General features: G+C 38.9%; 1 protein-coding gene across 1 annotated transcript; it reads right to left on the minus strand.

Moving 5' to 3' along the window:
• Window positions 1–2,223: 2,223 nt before the first annotated feature.
• Window positions 2,224–14,347, minus strand: LOC128019953 (norrin-like). The gene is made up of 3 exons (XM_052606380.1): window positions 14,201–14,347; window positions 8,026–8,381; window positions 2,224–3,301 (listed from the first exon to the last, which is right to left on the minus strand). The coding sequence occupies exons 2-3, from the start codon at window positions 8,215–8,217 to the stop codon at window positions 3,077–3,079; spliced, it is 417 nt and encodes a 138-aa protein (XP_052462340.1). The 5' UTR covers window positions 8,218–8,381; window positions 14,201–14,347; the 3' UTR covers window positions 2,224–3,076.
• Between the last annotated feature and the right edge of the window lie 1,777 nt (window positions 14,348–16,124).

Below are 16,124 nucleotides of genomic sequence, written 5' to 3' on the forward strand. Positions count from 1 at the left end.
GTTATAACATCCAAATGATAACACCAACATGCCAGAAAAAAATTTAAAACTATAAAAAACAGAATAACAGGATCACCCCATTGTGTCAGTATTTTGTTGAATGACCTTTTGGTTTAATTACAGCTTTTAGTCTTGTTGGGATATGTGTATCTATCTCTGCTAACTTTGCACATACACGTATTTGCCCACTTTTCTCTGCAGAACTGCTCAAGTTCAGTTCAGTTCAATGGTGACCATTTGTAGACTGCGATCTTAAAGTCAGAATCACTGAGTTGGAAAAAGGATCACCCCTCATAAATGTATAAACTCAGTCAGGTGCAGCTAATCATCTTCTCAGTGACACACAAAACCATCTGACTGTCATTTCAGCTGTGATCAGCTGTGGTCATTTTGATTAACCCAGCATGAAAAGAGATTTCCTGGAGCATTTTAGTCATTGGTTTTGTAACTGAAGCAAACAATCAGCTGTGGGTGTGGTAAGGCAGTCAAAAGATCTCCGGGATAAAGTCAGGAGAAGGATACGAAAACATTTACAAGGTTTTATCAATGCCTAGAAACACTGTGAAGTCTATTATTAAGAAGTGGAAGGTATTTGGTACGACTCAGATCTCCCTGGATCAGAACGTCACTCCGAACTGGATGAAAGAGCCCAGAGGAAACTGAACAAAGAGGCCTACAGCAACTCTGAAGAAATTGCAGGGATTTATGACAGTGGTTATTGTGTGCATGTGACAACAAGATCACAAATTCTCCACAGATGTGGCTTGTATGGGAGGGTTGGTCACTCCTCAAGAAAGTCCACATGCAGCCACGACAGAGCTTTGCCAAGACGCCTTGACGATTTTGAGGCAGATGAGACTAAAATGGTATTATTTGGCCTCAACACCAAATGATATGTCTGGTGAAAATCCAGTACAGCTCACCATCCAAATGACAGTATTCCTCCAGTAAAGCATGGAGGTGGTCAAATCCTGTTCTGGGGGTGTTTCTCTGCAGCAGGGACTGGAGACCTTGTCAGGATAGAAGGAATATTGGATCGGGCAAAATAATGTCAATTTTCTTCTTTGGAAAATCTGCTGCCCTCTTTAGCATATGCCTCTTCAAACTTTTGGTCATATCATTTATTAAATGTACTTCTACAGTATTTGATCTACACTTGTTTTGCTTTCTTTTTTTCTGACAACAAATTTTATTGTGAAGTAGCGATGTGCGCAACCCCAGTAAAGCAGGATTGTCTCAAAGAATAGAGTGAGTAATACAAACACGAGGGAATAACTATTTCAATTTCAGAACTGATGCAGATGATAATAACTTCAGTCTAATAAAGTGAGAGGACAGAATATTACACTGCCTCATATTGGTATCTTATGAGAGATCAAAAAGATATTGCAGTTGTGTGTAGATTCAGTTATCACAATGGCTTTATCTTTTATTGCAGAATCAAAGCATATCTGTTACATTTCTGGGAGAAAATAACTTGCCTTTTTGTTTTTTAGATAGTTAAACATCATCTTTACTCAAGTGCACATCACAAAAAAAGGAAAAGCCACACTTTTGGGAAAAAATTGCAACTGGCATCAATTAACCGTAATCATGTGAAAAACTTAACCTCATTCTGTTTGAAACACTTGTCAGTTTTGGTTGAATTATCACTTGTTTGAGACGGGATAAAGACACACATGTGTACAACACCTGGAACGTTCTGTTAGAATTAAAAGAAGGTCAGAGAACAACGTGATCAACGCTGAACAACGCAGCCGATCGTGTGTGGAGATGTCTTGGGGCTGCCATAAAAATGACAGGGAACTCAACTGACAGCTATTATGTGCATTGTCTGTCATGCTGTCAAATTAGCCATTAAGTTAATTATAGCCCCGCTGAAAGTCACATATTATCGAGGAGTTAAAGTATGTGTAATAAGACAGCTAGCATAAGGCAGCCAGTCAGTCTTTAAAAACAAAAAGGCACTGTTTATTAGATTAATGTGCAGAGCCCAAAGAGCTGTCAGGATTGTAGTGGAGTACAAACCTTTCCAGCAAGCAAACTGTCATAATTTCACATCGGTACAGTTTTAGCAATTTGGGGTGAATTTATTTCCACAGACACAAAAAATTTGAGGAACAATACATTTTCTTTCTTTCTTTCTTTCTTTCTTTCTTTCTTTCTTTCTTTCTTTCTTTCTTTCTTTCTTTCTTTCTATATATATATATATATATATATATATATATATATATATAGTACTCATCAATTACTGTACAATTCCACAAGGCAAACATCATAGTTATCATAACTGTACATGATTAGCTTGACAACTTGCTGATATTATGTCAAGAGTCATTGTGAGACTTTGATGATGAAATAAACACACACATACATTTTCCACATACAGTCTGGCATGGTAGACTGCAGTGAACTCCACAGTAAAAAAAAAAAAAAAAAAAAATAGCTTTACAAAGTCTAAAATTGGCAATATGATCATTACAAGTGTATTTTTCTTTGTTTAAATATTAAGCTGGTATAATGAAGCAAAATGTATGCTGGAACATGTGAGCAATTCCAGAGATCATAAAGGGACAGTTCACCCCAATATTTTGTCATGTGATTCCGAGATATTTTAGGGGGTGAACTATCCATTTCTTTCCTAGACATAACTCCAACTTATTTACTGCATTGTCTATGCAAGCATTTCTGTCCGTGTATCAAGTCTCTCAGATTTTGTAAAACATTGTCCGCCAAAGTGACTCCCCCTCAGCTTCATCACATTTCCCTCAGGATTTACGATTATGTTGTCGGCATCCGCTAGCTATTTTACACATGCAGTGATCAAAACAATGGAATGCAATAAAAGTAAATTGACAGGCTGAGCGCACGCGCAGGTGCGACAACATCTGGAAATCCCAGTGCATGTGCTGCTTTACATGAGATGCGATTCTTCTTGATGTCTTGATGGGTTGTTGGCAACTTTGCAGCAGTGCTAATGAATTGTAAAATGCTTGCTCTGAATCATCAGCAATACCTTCAACTTTTCTTGTGTGTGTGTTTCAGCCAGAGGGTCTTTTATCCATGACAAATTTATTCAGCTGCACTCCTCACAGCTGCACGCAAGGATGTAACGGTAAGTAGCAGTTATCCGTGTCCCGCCTGAGCATCGCAGACGTACCGCCTTCAGTTTGGAGGTATGAGGACGGCAGCAGAAACACGTGCTCTTGAAAGGCTGCTTCAAGACGGAGCTGAAAGAGATCAGTGGGTCTGAGCGGGACGTGTGGCTGCAGTGACCCTCACATCGAGCCAGGAGAACCATCTGTAGAGCAAAAACAGTTCATCAGTTCCATGTTTAAGTAAAATATCTAGCTATCTGAGGTAATAGAAATTAATCTATTTTTGAGCATTTTGGTAGTCCAAAGTTGACCCTCTTTTACATAAAAACTGTGGAACGTAAATCTAAAATTTGATTTAGTAGTTTCCCCAGTGGAACTGGTGCACAGACATGTTTAGCTATAATAAAACAAGACAAGAGTTCTGTGCCATCCCTAATTTGAACCCTGTGTCAGGACTAAGATAAGCTTCCTGAGAAAGTTTGGAGTGTTGAACAAAGAAAGCTTGTGTACTCTTTCACTTTGACCTTGCACCTGCATGCTGATGGGAGAGTGCTTGATCTCTCCCAGACCTGGATGCTCAAGCTACTTGACTCCCTCAAATACCTCTGTCTCACAAATTTGCTTTGTCTGCTTTGTGAGGATTGTTGTGTGACGGATGAAAGGCTTTGCATTTTGTGGGACCGATATATGGGGGTCAGTGATCCACCTGGCTACATCGCTGAGGTCCACTGGCTGATAAAGAAAGATTAGCTCATCAAAAAAAAAAAAATCCCCATTTGAAAAGCTCTGTCCTATATAAGTTCTCTCATAATTAAAGGTTAATGAGTGATGCTCATCTGTAATGATAGACACAAACGTGACCCAGTTCAATGGTCTACTGGTTTGGAATATTAGGTGCTGGCCAGACCACATGCCGCCACATTCCTGAACCCTCCGTAAATGGACTCCTATGTCATGTTGTCTTTCAGCTGCATAGTGTTAGCGAAGTGTCACCCCCATTATAAGGAACACTAGCCTGACTGAAGCCAAAAAGTACCCGATATGCATCACTCATGGTCCGAAGTCCATGAATGAAGTGGCATTTGCTTGCTGCTTTTAGCTGATGTCATTATTTAATGTCACCTGAAACTGCAGGCATACGGCCATGTTCGTAAAACAATTGGTGGAGAGATGTGGGGGATTTCAGAGGGAGGTGCAGTGGAGGTGTGCGGCCAGTGGAAGATGAAGATCCAAGGAAACATGGCAAGGTGACAAAAGCTGGGCAGCAGATGTAAGCTCTTCTTCCCCTCTATATTTATCTCAGAGTGACTGCGCAGGTGGATCCTATTGTGTAGCACTGCTTTTTTTTTTTTTTTTTTGCATGGAAGCAACAGCTATCCTCATAACTAATGCAATGTGTAATAGGCTTCTTTAAAGGTGACTGGGTTGAGCTTAATCCATTGTGCTGCTTTTAGACAGTGTGTCTGCGTACTTGCCTGTCAATCAGAAACTGTTTTTAGACAGGAAATGTTAAGCGGTTGTACATTGCGTAATATAAATTGTTTTCCGATTTATTTCCAGAGTGGAAACATATTTCAGATTGTCTATAATGTCCATTTTGCTTGGATATCCAAGAAATTATCTCTGTGAATTACACAGGGAAACTTCTTGGTACAGTTCATTCATCATTCAGGCACCTCACCACTGTGTGCTGTCTGGAACTTGACGATATTCCTTTGTGGTTTTGTTTGGAAATATGCACTTCTTGGTTACTGAACTGTTGTATAAGAACCATCTCACAAGAGTCATGAAGTTGCTTGGTGCTTTACTGGTTGCACTGAATGTTTTTAATTCACTGAAAAGAACCGGCTCATTAGTCATTTGTTCTTTAACCTGATTACACTGGTTGCACTGAATGTTTGTGATTTACTAAAAGTGACATTTTTGAATCATTTTCATCAGATGTATAATATCGCCTGCAGTCCACAAGGACAATTTAATAAAAATATATTATTTTTGTGCAACTACTTTGTGGTACCATGCATTTGTTGTATCTTGTTTAAATTCGGAATGCATCACACATAAAAAATGCTAGTGGTTGGTCCTTTTTGAACATCTGTCCATGGCATTTGTCAAACAACAAATGAATGAAAGACTCAGGACTCTGGAGGTCATTTGTCTTGCAATGCAACTTTGGCTGCATTATAATAATTGTCCTAATTCAGAATCAAAATATTGAATATATGTTGTTGTGACTGCTTGCTCTGTGAAGTTGCCTGTTTGAAATGTAAGATTTTATCATGAAATATAACCTTTTATCAATTAACAAAATGACCTTAATAAAGATTAGCACATTTTGCTGAATGAGATTCAAAGATCATGGTAAACTGATAAGAATGATCCATTCATTTCCAAAATTATTGACTGATTGAGCAAAGTGCAACATTGAAAACTGTTTAGCAACATAAGGGTTAGTTCTAGGGATTTTAAAAATATAGAGATCTTTTAAATGAAAATTACGATTGATTAGAATATCAGTATATTAACCCAACCCTATTCACTAATCATGTTTCTGGAATCAACAGTAAAAAATACAAATAGTAATGTACGCAAAATCAGTCATAATTATTTTAGAAAGACTGAGCTGCCTTATTTAACTGAACACCTTTTTTTTTATCTCACTGCTTTTGGATTATAAAGGCTGTTTGTCTCATAAGGAAATACCTTGTGTGTAATGATTGCAGAATTAAGATTTTCAGCTCCAGTACAGGGGACTGACTATCTCATCTTCAGTTTATTGGAAGTTGGATATTTGTTGACACCGCCCAGCTGGTTTGTAAGAACAAGAGCCTGCGAATCTTAATTCATGATGCACAGATCATCAGCGGTTGCCCTTCCGAGGGGTACAGGTGAATCAGAGCATCTGGAACTCATCCCAGAGGGTTTATTATCAATGCTTCTATTTTGAGGGGATGTATCTGAGGCACTCTATTCTTTCGCTAACCAAAAGCACTGTGTGGAGACCTGGAATTGTGCCATCTCCCAGACATTTTATGCATCCCATGAGTGCTTATTTCTGGCAAAGCTTTAGGCCGCACAGGCAGGCTGTTTGCAGTGTTCCTGCCAAGGTGTCAAAGTAACTAAAGGTAGAGGTCATTAGACAAGCCAGCCATGCTATCTGATTCAATAAACGAAAACAAGGTTTCTTCTCAGCCTTGGGTTCTAATGACTAATTATGAACAACATCCCCATGGTCAGTATTTATATTTAAAACCTTTAAAACATCAAGAGACTTGGATGACCAATAATTTTCTCCTATTAAATTTGGATAAGAGAGAGATATTCATTATTGGACCAAAAAACAGTACACAGAATCTTGTAGATTACAATTTGCAACTAGACTGATGTGCTGTTACTTCCTCTACAGTCAGAAATCTGGGTGTTATATTAGACAGCAACTTGACATTTTGAAAACCATATTTCCCATGTTACAAAAACAGCATTACGAAACATCAGCTATGAAACATGTTGTCCGTTTCTGATGCAGAAAAGCTAGTTCATGCATTCGTGACCTCTAGACTGGTCTATTGTAATGCACTTCTAGGTGGTTGTCCTGCTTCTTCAAATAAACAAGCTACAGGTAGTCCAAAATGCAGCAGCTAGAGTCTTTACCAGATCAAGAAAATATGATCATATTACCCCAATTTTACAGTCTCTGCACTGGCTACCTATTAAGTTCCATATCAGTTACAAATTATCATTATTTACCTACTGTATAAAGCCCTAAATGTTTTAGCTCCTGCATACCTAACTAGCCTTCTACCACGGTACAATCGATCACGCTCCCTAAGGTCACAAAACGCTGGACTTTTGGTAGTACCTAGGATAGCAAAGTCCACTAAAGGAGGTAGAGCTTTTTCGCATTTGGCTCCCAAACTCTGGAATAACCTTCCTGATAATGTTCGGGGTTCAGACACACTCTCTCTGTTTAAATCTAGATTAAAAACACATCTCTTTCGCCAAGCATTCGAATAATGCATCTCATAATTTGTGACTGCAGTTGTATCTGATCAAACGCGCATTATTATTCTTTAGCTTGGGTTAAACTAATTAATTTTACTTTGTTGGAACAGCAGCTACGCTAATTATGTCTCTATTTGATTTACATCCCGTGGTACTGTAACTAGGATATACACAAGCATCAGTCTGGATCCAGAACACCTGAGAAGAGATGATGCCAACCCCTCAGAAGACCTCAGATGATGCTAACCCTGAAATAACATACAGAACTAACAAATATTGCTACAAGTGTGATTGCATCATATAATAATTGCTGTTATAATATTCATCGTCTGGCTGAATACGTTTTGTATTAATTTCTCTGGAAAATCCTGTCATACATGCACAAACTGACAGTCACCACTTTTAAGCTACTACTAAATATTGTAGAAACTTAATTTTCGGTAAAGTTGCTTTGTAATGATTTGTATCGTAAAACGCGCTATACAAACACACCTGAATTGAATTGAATTGAATTGAATTTGTCTTTAAGCAGCTTGTTAGCAGGAAAGTTGTGGGTGTAGAGATTGTATTGTCTCACAAGACGATCTGACCTCCTAGACTGTTTTTGTAATTTAGTAAGGATCATGGGAGCTCGATTTTGTGTGCATTTCAATGGATGCTAATAAACTTTTTTTTTTCTTTTTTATAAGACCACGAGAACTCCACACCAACATGCGAAAAAAAAATAATAATATCAAGTTGCCATTCTTGAGGTATGGGAAATTTCTGTATTTTAGAACTTCAATATCAGTTAAACTTTCATCTAATTACATTTTTCATCTAATATTTAGATTTTATTTCAAATTTATTTCAATTACCATTCTTAGTTAATAATAACAACACTGTATGTATGTATCACTGTTTCATCAACGTTTTGTCTTCTTACCTTTGAATTGCACTTGTAAATAGGATGTGTAATGGTCTCAACAAAATGATGCCTCATACACCTGTCAGGATCATTTTCCCCCAAGTGTCCACTCTCTGCTCTGCAGGTTACACCATGCAGGATTGTCAGCAGAGGACATGTGACCAGAAGAAATAGAATCCCAGGCTGGCTCAGAGCAGCTGAGTTCCTCATATTGTCCACAATCTCCACAGGTAAAACAAAAGAAAGCTTGACCGTCTTCTACAGAAGACAACAAAGAATTCTCCACTGTGTTCTTGATGCCACATATATGAACCGAAACATGTAGTGAGCGTTTTCTGTAAACTCAGCCATCCCCTTGAGTGGTCTGGATGTATCTGTGGGTAAAGAAAGGAGCCACAGTTAGTTCAGGATGAAAGTTGCAGAAAAGACACCCACCCGAAAGTGCAATATCAGGTAATGTTTTGCATGTTTCGTCCGGTTAGCCAAGCTGTTTAAGTTGTTAGTTTGCAGGACCGGGCAGCTAAGGCAAGGTGCAAAGTGAGGGAGAGGGGGAGTTTGTCTGCGTGAGAACCCGGCAGTGACAGATGACCCGAGACAGACGTCTGTTGTGCCTTTGCCAGCTGGTTAAGGTGATTGTTGCCATGTCTCCAGCCAGGAATAAGTGGGCTGTGATGTATGAGGAGTTCTGGCAGACCGCTGTAGTGTTATTCTAACAATCCCAGCACTGAAAAAACAGGGTGTTTTTATTACACACTGAAGAAACCTAATATATTAATAAACAGCCAGCAGTGAATTTCCCCAGAAATGAATTTTTCATAAAAAGAAATTTGTCTCTATGCAACAGTAATACAACTGCCAACTTATTTGTGTGTGTGTGTGTGTGTGTATATATATATTTCATGAGCTCAGTGCTTTACAGTCCTCATGACAATGATTCGTGCATGGCAGTTAAATTCACTGAGCCACAACTGCTAAAAGGTTTAGCGTAATGAGGGGGAGAAAGAGTAACAGAGCCCTGAGAGTTACCGACGCCGCAAACCTGGATCAGACAGAGAGGAAATTATCATTCACTAAAACAATGCCTTGCATTATGTCTAAACCTCTTTCCAATTTTATTTCGAAACCCGCAATTGCTCTGAAATCGCAAACACATCAGGCTAATTTAAAGCTTGCTCCTTGTTTCTTTCTTACCGGAGTGACTCATTTAATTTTATCATTCCTCACAATAGGATTTTTAGGTATAAATTTGCCTGTTTAAATAAATAGTCCCTGAAATGTATAACTGCACTGGAGAGCTTGTGTTGCTGGGTTTACAAAAGCACAGATCACAGTCTGTTCTTAACTCGGATTCTTTGAATACAGGATACTCTTGCTTAGTCATTTATTTAATGGGCATTGCAATCGCCATCTTCATCTTTATCATTGTGCCAAGACAAGACTGTTGACATCCAAACCTGTTTGAGGGCAACTGCCGCACTGATCTGTAGGCAACGTAATGGGAATTAACAATGTAGTGTAGACACCCCAGCTCAAAAGATAACTACAAATCCAATTCAGGTTATAAACAATGAGATGGTGACCTCATGGCACAACCATCCATGACAGCTTCATCAGTTAAAAGCTTCTAGTGCTGTTAGGACAGTTGTGGGTGTGTTGCTTGCCAGATTTCAGTGTAAGGAAAAAGTTGACCACCATGTGTCCACACCTGCTTCAGCCTATAGATTTATAAAGCCCAATGTGTCTACAAACAGCAGAAGGACTTGCAATCCCCAACATCTGAGACAACGTCCATCACATACATCTGTCCACCTCTGACCAGATGAATTGTTTCCCTCTCTGGCTTTGTATTTCCCTATTGGCTTTGCAAATGTAAATTTATGGTTTATAGACCAGGGAAATTAACTTTGACATGTTGGAATCTGTCCATAACAACTATCTGATACAAGCTGTACTCGAATGTTTTCTTAATTAGCTCTCAGAGTACAATTGGAGACAGAGACAAGAAATTGGTTTTCTTGTTGGACATTTTTTGAGATGTCTAAACCAAAGTGTTTAACTGGAATATTTTTGGCTCTGCAGTATAATTGTAATTAACGCTTAACAGTGTTTCCGGTGACAAAATGGCATTACCAATTGACCATTGGCTCTTTTATTTAGGAGGCACTAGCAGGACTTATTCTGGCATATTTCATGTTACAGTTTCTAAGTAAACCCTCTTGGTATACATATAGTCTTTCCATTTACTCACACTGGTTTCGTTTCAAACTTATTGTGACTTATTATATATATTATTATATTATTATTACTTTGTTATTCTGTGGAAAACTTTTTTTTTCATGCAGTGAAGTCTGTTGTTTTAAATTTTTACTGGTTTTATAAAAACAGTTGAAACATTCTTGAAAATATCTTATTTTGTGTCCCACAGAAGAAACAAAAAGTCATTGGAGTGACATGAGGCTGAGTAAAAGTGAACTCTCCCTACAATATTTCCAAGTTGCAAGATGCAAAACAGGGTATTTTTCATATTCACGAACTGCCAAATTTGATCCCACAGGAAAAAAAAAAAAAAAAACAATAAACAAATTTAAGAGGAAGGCAGGAGCCAGGACCGTGAGAGACATGCCAGAACCTCACTTCACTGAACTCCCAGGCCCAGACTGCTTGCCTAGGGACCCCGTCTTAACCAGGAGTCCTGTCAGCAGCTATAACGCCACTTAGGGAGCGGATCCCTGGAATGAACTGTCCTAAGGCGCGGCGCTGGTGGTTGTGAAAATAGAGTATGGATCTTTTAATGGTGGCTGGTCCTCTCAGGCCGCGGGAAGGCTGGAGAGGGGCCATTAGGACTGTGAAATTCCTGACATTCAAAAGCAGCTACAGGTTAGGGCCGTGAGGCAGGAGTCGTTGCACACTATTCAGTGCCGCTTCTCACCTCACCCAGCTCTTTGTGTTGTGACATTGTTAAAAACCATAGTCTCTGTTTGATTTAGATAGGTTAAAACGTGGGAAAATCATAAGCTTTTCATGTCATGGCATCTTCACATGATGGTTTATCATTGCAGACACTGAAAGAACTCGGGATCATGAGTAGGCTCTTAATATCTCAGTCTCTGTCTCCTGTTCCAACCCTTGTTGCTCTTTCTGCTTTAGATATAGCACAGACTGTCATTTTAAGGAGGATTTTCTACTCAAAACCACCTAAGGGGTTGGATTATGTGGACTGAGACAACTGAATCCACATTATTAGTTATAGTTTCCTCAACATTGCTGAGGAGAAATTGGCTTGTTTAAAGTTAGAACTCAATTTTGAGGTAATCCATGTCAAAGTCACCTAGTGCCTTCAAACCAAACTATGCTGAGAAAATGATTTCATTGGAAGAACATTTAATCTGGATCATAACAATTGAGCAATAATGTTGTATAAAAGGAATAATTATATTGTATAACTTTAATTTTAGGCACGATATTAGATGTTTTTTTTTTGTGCAGTCAACAAATATGAGTCACATTCCAATTGAGTCAATGTAGAATTCTGCATATTCTGTTGTGAAATCTCTTGTGCAATGTAGAGCAATACACAGTATTCTGCTTCCTGAATAAATCATTTTTTTGAACGAATCATTGGAGTACTGTCACTGTCTTATGAAGACACTAGCTCAGTTTGCATACTGAGTAGGTACTACATTTGTATTAAAACATACTTTGCAACTGTTAAAAAAAGCACATTCTATATAGTTTGAAAGTGTGTAGCCTGTGGTGTCACCAGTATTTCTGGGCCCGTTGCACAGAGTTTGCTATATGGGGAGGCTGGGATTAGGGTGGCAATCTCAGTGGAAGCCCCTTAAAGGACATTGTTGTGGGCCCATCTCACAACCTCTGTGCCCTATGCACTCTGTCACCCTTTCTCATCCCAGTTGCGACTCCCCTGGTGTAGTATGAACATCTGCCATGTTGTCATTGTCATGTGACTTATAGAGTTAGTTGCAAGGCTTAAAAGGATACTCCACCCCAAAATGAAAATTTTGTCATTAATTACTTACACCAACGTCGTTCCAAACCCGTAAAAGCTTTGTTCATTTTCAGAACACAATTTAAGATATTTTGGATGAAAACCGGGAGGCTTGAGACTGTCCCATTAACTGCCAAGTATGTTACACTGTCAAGGTCCAGAAAAGTATGAAAGACATCGTCAGAATAGTCCAGCTACCATCAGTGGTGCAACCGTAACATATAAAGAGACAAGAATACAATAAATAAACAAAACAAATAATAATAATAATTAAAAAAACTTCATTCAACAATTCCTTTGTCAACAGTCTCCTCTGTGTCTCTCCATATCACCGTATGCTGCGTATGCTCTTCTGTATCAGCCGCACCACAGGGATGCACTGTTTCTATGTGTATTTTGCTTTGAATCGCTTACAAAAAGTATTCTCGTCAATTCATAACATTATGGTTAAACCACTGATGGCAGATGGACTATTCTGACGACGTCTTTCACACTTTTCTGGACCTTGACAGTGTAACTTACTTGGCAGTCTATGGGACAGTCTCAAGCCCCCCGGTTTTCATCCAAAATATTTTAAATTGTGTTCCCGAAGACGAACAAAGCTTTTTATGGGTTTGGAATGACAGGGAGGTAAGTGATCAATGACAAAATGTTCATTTTGAGGTGGAGTATCTCTTTAATTGGAATTCACACTGCCATTCACAACTTCTCTACCATGGCCTCGTGGGATAGTAAATGGTCCATCAGATGCACACTTCAGAATCTTGGTGGAAGTAGTAGGTCATCCGGGTATTTCTGCCTTCTTTTTAATGAATAATGTGGACTTAATTGTTGCATTGTGGCCACCAACTGGCTTAAGGCTGTAATATGTAGTAAGAGTCACAAAAAACCTTCACTACTTAACTGTTGTATATATTTGTTGGTTATAAAAGAAAAATGATGTGAATCACTTAATGTTCCCTATGAATATCTCAGAATTAATTTCACAGCTTGAGTAATGATTAAAACAGTGATATGAAAACTTCAAAAGGGCATGCTGGGTCTGACAGCAGCTGAGTCCACAGTTGTGGAGCGAGGCGTGTGGTCGCCTAATATTTGCCAATAAGCAGAATTCTCAGTCTTCTCAGTCACACTGACATGTCCAAATTCTCTCCTCCAGCGAAGGGGTTACGTCACTGTTTGCTGCATGTTTAGCACCCTATTGTTTGACCAGCTTTTAATAAACCAAAGGGCAGATTCCTGCCAGGATCACCCTGCAGCCCTCCTCCCATGCCCATCTGCAACCTTAGCAGCATGCCAGGGGCACTGCCACCACACGCCGACGCCAGTAACACGCATCTCCACAGCTGAAGCCCACACTAAATATATCCCCTATGATAAAGATAAGACAAACACAGTGGATTTTATAAGTAGCTTGCTGCCAATAGACAGGCAACCATGTGAGCCAATGCTAAACTAATGTTAGCTTTACATTAAGCTTCTCAGAAAAGCGCCGGTCTGATTGGAATGCTAAAGGATGAAAGCGTCTGTGCACAGCAAATCCGTGGCTGTGTTTCCAGTTAAATTAATTAGAGACACTGTTATGTTGTCCTGTTAACCTTCCCACTTTGATGTAACGTGCAAACTGACAGCTGATGTCATCTTCTGAGAATACCCCAGGCTTTAATTTCTTTATAAAGAGCTTGCAAAGTCGTCAAAGGACTATTACGTAGTATTGATTATGAATGAGTTGCACACAGAACGCTGCTTCACAAGCCTGCTTTTATATCTAACATCTGGAGGGTTCTAGTTCACCTCTTCCTCAAGCTCCATAAACAATCCTCAGAATATCTATGATTTCTCATCTGGTGTGCTCAGCTAACGACCTCTGGCTTAGCATTAAATCGAGTATTCAGTCACTGTCTGTGCAAGACAAGCAGCTGATGGCTTACCTTAGCAGCTGACCTTATGTGAGGCTCATCACATATAACATAGCCATTTTACTTTGGTTATGAGTCATTTGGAGATACGTATGCATCTGATCTTAATGTTATTAATATGCAGTCTCTCTTAATGCATTATATATATATGAAAATGTAGAATTATATATATATGTATACACACTTACAAAAATGTCAGTGATAACATTACAGCCATTGAAAATGATATCTGATGACCTGGTCACCTTTACAACGATGGAGGTCTTACCTTCTGCCTGGTGCCATTTAAGTGGCAATATCCAATCCCAACTGGCTTCTCTAGGACAGAAATGAATTTTTAAAGCAACAATTGCCTGTAGATTTCTCCTTCTCCTTCATCCACTTGCTCTCTCCCCTCTCTCTGTTTCTCTTTTACTCTCTCTCACGCATGCCGATTGTGTGTGAGCTCTTACTCCTACCCCTCCCTCTCGGCTCCCCTCCCCTCCGCTCTGACATTCACACCCCCTCTTTTATTGAGGGATCACATGGAAAAGGGAAAAGGATGGATGATGTACATCTTGGGATGGCTGTCAGATGTGGAACGTGACACAGCAGTCGTATATCACCTTAGGGACACACACATACTCGCCCCCAGCTGACCCACACAGACAAGCAAATGGGGATTCCAGTGAAATCAGAAGACTGACCAAAAGTCTGGCCCTCTTTTACGAGGTCCAGGTTATAAAGCTGTTAGTGGAGTTTACTTAAAAACAATTTGTCTGCTGGGTTTATTTGCTGTCTTCTGTGAGACTTGGGAGGTGTAGCTCTGTTCAGCTGGAAGCTATTTTGAAGTATGTATGTACAGTAGTTAAATGTTGTAGGATAATAAAACAAAATTATTATTATTATTTTTTTTACCTCAAGAATAACTACAAAGATGGAATGACAAAAGCTGTATTGAGTTCACATCTCTATTTTTGCTACCACATGTATTGAAATTCATACAAAAATAAAATAATGCATTCAAATTCAAAGTACATAACTCCATTCTTGGAATATAAAATAAAAAACAGATGTGCAATTATAAGTTCCCAATAAATGCTTAATTACTATTTCACATCTCTGCCATGGAGAGAATCCAGCAAGAATTTCTGCTTTTCTCAAAGTTTGTCCTTCTGTGGCCAAAAATGTCCTTTAAACATCATGGTCGAGGAGGCAGTTAAATTAAATTACTGCAAATATTAGCACTAGAGGGAGGAATATTTGACATATGGACTTTATCCGAAGGCGAACTGAGGGTTTGTGGCTTGAGAATATCTGACTGTCAGATCTCAGTTTCCATGATGCTATGTTTGGAAAACATAATAATGATAATAATAAAAAGATAATTTCACAGAAAAGAAAAGGGAAAAATGGCCTAACTAAACTGCAAATATTGACTAACATTCAGTTTAACAAAAGAAATGCAGCACAAAATGTGATCAGATGGAACACACAAACCATTATGCTAAGTTAGAAACCCCTTGAGAAATAAAGTCTGTGCTAAAAGCTCAGGAGGTCAAAAGTTTACTCAACATAAATTACCTGCAAGGCCTGGTGTGACCTCACAAATGTTCTCACCTTCTCTCTCTCGACCCCTTGACAGCACCATAATTAACAACCAGCAACTCCTGTTCACACTACAAATCTGAACTGAAGTAGATTAGCGCGATGCTAATTCAAAGTGGGCTAATCATGACAACTGGGTTATGTTACAAGGCCACTAGTTGGGTATTTTAGTGAGACGTACACATATATGCATAGACAGAGTAAAAATAAATCATTTCTCTGAATCCTTTCTATGACTGTCAGACAAATGAAGGCTGGCGTTGTGCTGGTATGTCAGTGCAACGTGATAGCCTTAGCATAGATTTCCTCCGAAATCTTCCCGTTCTGGAAACGTGCCCTTCTCATGCCTCTCCATCATATTTTTACTGTATGACTAATGTTAACTATTCTTTCAACTTCCGTTTTGAAATAGGTCGTTGCACAAGTATCATATCAAGTGATTTACAGTCTGTATTTGTCTGTTCAGTTATGTCCATCTAATATTATTTATTTCAGTGCATTCAAACCTTTTTACCAAAGACCTGACACTTTCTAAGAGGACAAAGGGAGTGAAAAAACAAACTGGGAAAAGGACAAGGCAAAATGACCATCTACAAGTTCCTGAC

The sequence above is a fragment of the Carassius gibelio genome, chromosome A9 (assembly GCF_023724105.1).
Source record: "Carassius gibelio isolate Cgi1373 ecotype wild population from Czech Republic chromosome A9, carGib1.2-hapl.c, whole genome shotgun sequence".
Classification (NCBI taxonomy): domain Eukaryota; kingdom Metazoa; phylum Chordata; class Actinopteri; order Cypriniformes; family Cyprinidae; genus Carassius; species Carassius gibelio.